At 41.0% G+C, this 5,614-nt stretch overlaps 1 protein-coding gene across 1 annotated transcript; it reads right to left on the reverse strand.

Annotated features, from left to right (window-relative positions):
- Positions 1–696: 696 nt before the first annotated feature.
- Positions 697–2,326, reverse strand: LOC6614455 (neurofilament heavy polypeptide). Its single transcript, XM_002038852.2, has 2 exons — positions 1,925–2,326; positions 697–1,854 (listed from the first exon to the last, which is right to left on the reverse strand). The coding sequence occupies exons 1-2, from the start codon at positions 2,184–2,186 to the stop codon at positions 821–823; spliced, it is 1,296 nt and encodes a 431-aa protein (XP_002038888.1). The 5' UTR covers positions 2,187–2,326; the 3' UTR covers positions 697–820.
- Positions 2,327–5,614: the final 3,288 nt, after the last annotated feature.

Consider the following 5,614-nt stretch of genomic DNA (forward strand, 5'->3'; position numbering starts at 1 on the left):
CAGTGAAATGCATTTGATTGTTTCTACTTTTTGTGTTTTACTCATTGTTTTTTTTTATTTCGAACACGCAGAAAACAAGTCCGAAAAAACACACAATTTTCCGCTTTATTTACGCAGTGCTGGCCGAGCCACAACAACAGCAAAAATGACAAGGGCAATGTCTGTGCGTTATATGATACTGCCACTGGACGCCTCCCCCCACCCTTTTCACAGCCCCCCATTTGGCGGGCATTCCCATGACCTCCGACCTCCCCCCGAAAACCCAGCAGCAATCGTTGCCATAGCCACATGTCAATATTTTTGCGCTTCGGCCTCGGTTACATGGGCCCGCAGGGGATTCGTCCTGGAAAATTTATTTCAGTGCACCGGCGGACTCTTTACTGATGTGTAAATTGCTCCCTCTCCCGTTTAATGAAATTAAAACAAATTTTCAGTGAAATTTAATATATGCGCACAGGCTGCGAGCTGCGCACAGTAGGCATGATAATAATAAGCAGAATAATGGCATTAAAATTATTGCACCTGGCCGTTGCAGTTGACAGCAACACCAATAACATGACAAAGTACGGTTCTCAATTACGAGGGTCAAAGTGCAAAAAGCTGAAAAATGCCAACGCGTTTGTGCAGTAATAGCCAACAGTAATAAATGTAGAAATCTTAAAAACTGGACCAAAGGTTAGCTTTGCAAACTTGAAATACGCATTGCAGTCTTTTCTTTATTTGAGACATTCAAGTGAAGTGATTGGAAAAAGATGAAATGTTTTTTAATCAATAAGTTCAAATTAAATTCGAATCTTAACGATTAACAAGGCGAATACACTTATGTAGAGCCCCTAAATGAATCGTACAGAAATCCCAAGCCTAACAGGGCCTTCTCCACATGAGGCTTTTCCAGTTCTTCAGGTTGAGGCTCCAATAGCAGCAATTGTTCGATGCTATAGCGCTGCACGATCTTTCCATCTGTATTGCACAGGTTCTTCAATGGAACCTGCGGATTTCGACGGATTGTCCAGTTGTGGAGGGGTCGGAAGTGGGTGAGATTTCCCCTGCGCTTCTCCGTATCCAATTGTTTAGCAGGTGGACTACAACGAGGTTGGGCCGTGGCCCTCAGATCGCCCAGACGAATAATTCCCGACGGAGATATGTTCACCACACTCATTGGATTCGATGGCACAGCAGATTGCGAAGGGTTCGCATCCGGAACACCCATCTGATTCTTCTTTTCAGCTTCCATCTTAGCCAAATGTTTGGCACGACATTGCTCGTCCCATTCCTTGGTGGTGGGTATGTACCTCTTTTTGGTCACCGTGGGCACTTCATTTGTCTTCTCCGGATGCTGATTAGGTTTAGCAGGTTCATTGGGCTTATTAGGTTCATTGGGTGCATTATCCTGCTTCTTCTGCTTGAGCTGCTCTTTCTTCACTTGCGCCTGCTTGCTGTTTGTCATTTCGCGAAGGATACGCTCGATACGCTCTCTCTTCGCTGCCCTTAAACGGTTCACTCTGATCCTTTCCTCTGGCGTGAATTTTATTGGAGATCGTGAGATATTTATAATTGGTCGCACGTTCTTCGAGTTTTCATTGACCTCCGTCGGGGCAATTACAGGATCCCTCATTCGGCGCTGTTCGGCCAACTTTAAGGCTTCCACAGCGACTTTTCTTTCGTGTTCGCGGCGCCTTTCCTCGTGATCAATGCGATTTCCAGCTGGAGCCGCATCATTTGAGTGGACTTTTGAGGGCGCAGTGGAAACATTTTCCACGAGTAGTTGGTCAATGGGCTTTTTCAATCTTTTGGTGCTCGGTACAACTACGTAGTCCACATCGTTTAATAAAACCACCTGGGGACTGCGAGAAGCTACAACAAAATGTAAAAAACGTAAATAAAATATTATAAAACAATTCTATTGCGACGTGAAGATCTTTACGTTTTTGAGGTTTATTGGGAAATCCCTTCCACGGCAACATAAGGTTAGTTTTTGGTTTTTGGACGTCGTTAATCGTGTTGCCGATGTTACTGTTACCAACTATAGCATCTTCTTTTGCTGGCTGCTCCCTCTTGAAACGTGGCACGAATTCTTGGGCATTGGCGTTTAGCTTCACTGTACCTTCACACGCCAGCTTTCTAGTATTATCTTCATTCTCCCCCTCGTATTCATTTATGTGTAGGCCCTTAATATGGTTGTACATGGTCTTTAAACTTCTTCGCTATATTTTTGTTTTTTGAATTTTTTGTAATAAATGTTTCAGACCAGTACCTGTATATTTATGAGTACGATTAGACCTTCTCGACATAAAGTGTTTTGAACAATTTTTCCAGGCCAACTGGATACTGAGGTCTCAGACCTTTCACCCTATTAAAAATTTGAAGAGTATGTGATTACTTGGTATTCATTTTTGGATTAAAGTGCATGTCAAATTCCTTATAAGCTACCTAAGAGAAACTTCCGATCGAGAAGGTGGAGATTCTAAATCGGTCGGCAATTCACGTACATTTCTCCATTGTTGACATTTATTCGCACAATAAACACAAAGCCAATGAAGGCGGGGAAAACATTGGTAAGATATGTGCATGGAACGAGGAAATGTGGAGATGAATCTGAAAATGGGTACCTGGCGAAAGGAAAAGCCAGGAATGGCAAGCAGTGCTGTCGGTAAGCTACATTCAATAAAACGTTTGAAAATATTACAGAAATAGAGGGGGAGGAGCTGCAGACGGAGAAATAAAATGAAATGAAAGAAGCGCACAGAAATATGCAATTTCACCTCAATCAGAGTTGTAAAAACAAACAAACAATGGCCAAGTGCAGTGAGCTTAGCTCCGCAGGAGTTCGTCCTTGGTGGAGCCCCCTGCATCACGACTGCAGTGATCACCTCCTTGGCCAGATGTCATGTGAGCCACATGGTGGGGCTCCTCCTTGAATCCTCGTTACCAACCCAACCCATTCCAACCCATTCCTTTTCCATTTCCATTCCCGCTCGTGTATCGTTTTGCAAGCTCGAGCGAAAATGCAAAGAGCTGAAAAATGCAATAAGTAAAACGTAATAACTGCTCAGGAGCTGTGAACGGTTGGCTATATAATCAGGTTGTTTGGCGGGGCTAAAAGGAGCGAAGGGAGTTATCCACTTGCGTTTTCGATAGCCTAAAGCTGAGCAAATCCAGATGAGGGTGCAAATCGCATAAAAATGGAAATGTAGGAAGCTCCGATGAGTGTAGAGGGTAAATACACCAAGTGATGTAGCTTTTTGAAAAAAAAAGTGTCACTTGCATTCAGTCTATTCTATTTAATTAATTTATTTCTCATGTAACATTTGGAATATCCATCGCCTATAAAAAACTACATTAATTAAATAAAGCAGCAAAGAAAAGGGTAAAAGTATGATAAATTATTTAAATCAATTAGCCCACCGAAAATAAGCCGTGCGAAATTCTACAACATTGTCCGACAACTTGTAGGTCATCTGGGGATTACCACAGAGATTGGCGTCCACACATTCTCCTATTTATCTATGCATGGCGTGGAGCTCTGCAAATTTTTGTGTAATTCGCCTTGGGAAGTATGTAGGTATGTAGGGGGGCATCCGCACCACTAATGCATTTGTGGTCAATTGCCGAGCCACAGGAAGAGGGCGGCAAGCGAACTGAGGCACTGACATCATTTTAATAATAAAATTGTTAACAGAATTGCTGTGCTTTCTGTGGAGCGAGCCTCACAACACAAAAACACGTGTTGGCCTTGTTAGCAGCAAAAGCAACACACATGTGCACTGCAAAACGAATCTGATTTTTGTACTTTTCAATACAGTACAACTACGCGTATTCTAAATACTCATGTATTATTAAAGACAAATCCTGAATATGAAAAAATAAATATTTAACATACAGACTTTGAGCAAAGAATTTATCAACATAAACCGTTTTGAAGAATTTCCCTATGCCAACCGGTAACTAAGTTCTCGGACCTTTCGCCCTATTTACTGAATGATTATCATTCCCATACAATTAAAGTGCTTGGCAATTTCCTTATAAATTCACCAATTATACTTACTTAAAAGCTTTCAATACATTATTTAAGACAAAACCTTTTTGAAGACAAATAAATATTTAACACACAATATTTCGGCATTGAGTAAGCCTTACAATTTGAATATCCTGTAAATAAATTACCCATTTTCTTTGCCATATCGCATATTACACAATATTTTGAGTTTTTGAATATTTTCTTCCAGTTAGCCAAACATTTTTGAGGGCCCCACGACGACGACCTCAATGTTGTCCTTGTCGTTGCTCCTGTTCCTGTTACCGCCTCTGTTTTTGCCCTCCTGCAATCTAAATAAAATGGCCGACGTGTGTGTACGCACAACTTTTGCCATATTTAATCGTATTTGCAGCAAATACAACGGTAGAGGGATACGTGTATATACATTCTGAAGGGGACTTTTAGTGCTGGCAATTGTGGCGCAGTGGAGACAAAAACAACTGGATCCCACTGCTCACTTTTGGGCATTTGCTTATTATTGTTAGAAACTTTTGCGCCCCCACCACACGCAAAAAAAGTCCGAGAACAGAGCTCACACACAATTGGCCTGGCCTCCTTGTTTCCCTTTCGAGCTGGACAAATGTGTTTTTAGAATATTTTGTAGCACATATTGCGGAAATCCAAAATGCTACTAGGGATGGTCGTCTGCAAAAAAATAACAATTTAATAAACTAATAAAAAGAGGAACGAGTTTAATAGAATTATAAGAATTATAATTATTATAGGTTAATCAAGAAAACATTTTCTAGAAACTGTTAAGCATTATTTGTTTTAAATTGACAAAAAAACTTGAAAAAGTCTTCAAAATAATTATATTTTTTTATTTTCAAATTAAGAGCAAATGTATCCTCTCAATATTCCATCTCGAATTTGGAGTTGGGAATAAGTGCGGTTTATGCCAGTTTGGGTTTACTCAAAATTTTTAAGCTTGTTTCGGACGGTTACTCTGCAGGGGCAGCTTAAAACGTGCAAGCCAAACTTTTGCCTTGGCCAGGTGGAAAGTTTTAAGACACAAATTTATGCCGGGACGGACAAAAAGAGAGCATGTGTGCTTGGAAAGTGATTAAAAATTGGGTCAAGTGTTCGTGCGAAGGGAGATTAAGCAATTTGGCATTGGCACGCACACAAATCAAAGGATTTGGTCATCTTTTTTTATGAATCCCCTGCACACGCAGCACCTAAAGTTTCTCGCCCGCAACGATTTGTCATTTAGCCAGGCCAGCAGTACGGCTAAATGTAGGCATTAAAACGGGAAACTTCGACTTAATTACAAGACGAGACCACAAACTATCCGTACAGGCAATTTCAGCAGGGGCAGGTCGACGGAACAACGACTTAACCGAGAGGTGGCATCAACATCACCTGCCCCTCAACCTCAATGAAGTCAACCAGAGATTGCAGCACTGTGCAAAACATTACCAAGGAACTGGGCTTCAAAATGCAATTCCGTGATTACAAAAGGCAGGCCAAAAGAATCTGAATAGTATCTGAATAAGATTGAAAAACCATGAAAAGCAATTTAGATTTGAGCGCTTTAGTATGTCTGCATTTTGGAATTAACAAATAAATTTAAGGAAA

This window comes from Drosophila sechellia, chromosome 2L (assembly GCF_004382195.2).
Source record: "Drosophila sechellia strain sech25 chromosome 2L, ASM438219v1, whole genome shotgun sequence".
NCBI classification, from domain to species: Eukaryota; Metazoa; Arthropoda; class Insecta; order Diptera; family Drosophilidae; genus Drosophila; species Drosophila sechellia.

What these genes read in the sequence shown, in the direction of transcription:
- LOC6614455 (XM_002038852.2), bottom strand. Translation starts at nt 2,186, where the DNA reads ATGTACAACCATATTAAGGGCCTACACATAAATGAATACGAGGGGGAG. An exon ending in TCCCAATAAACCTCAAAAAC is followed by an intron (nt 1,855 to 1,924) that starts GTAAAGATCTTC and finishes ATTTTGTTGTAG; the next exon opens with CTTCTCGCAGTCCCCAGGTG.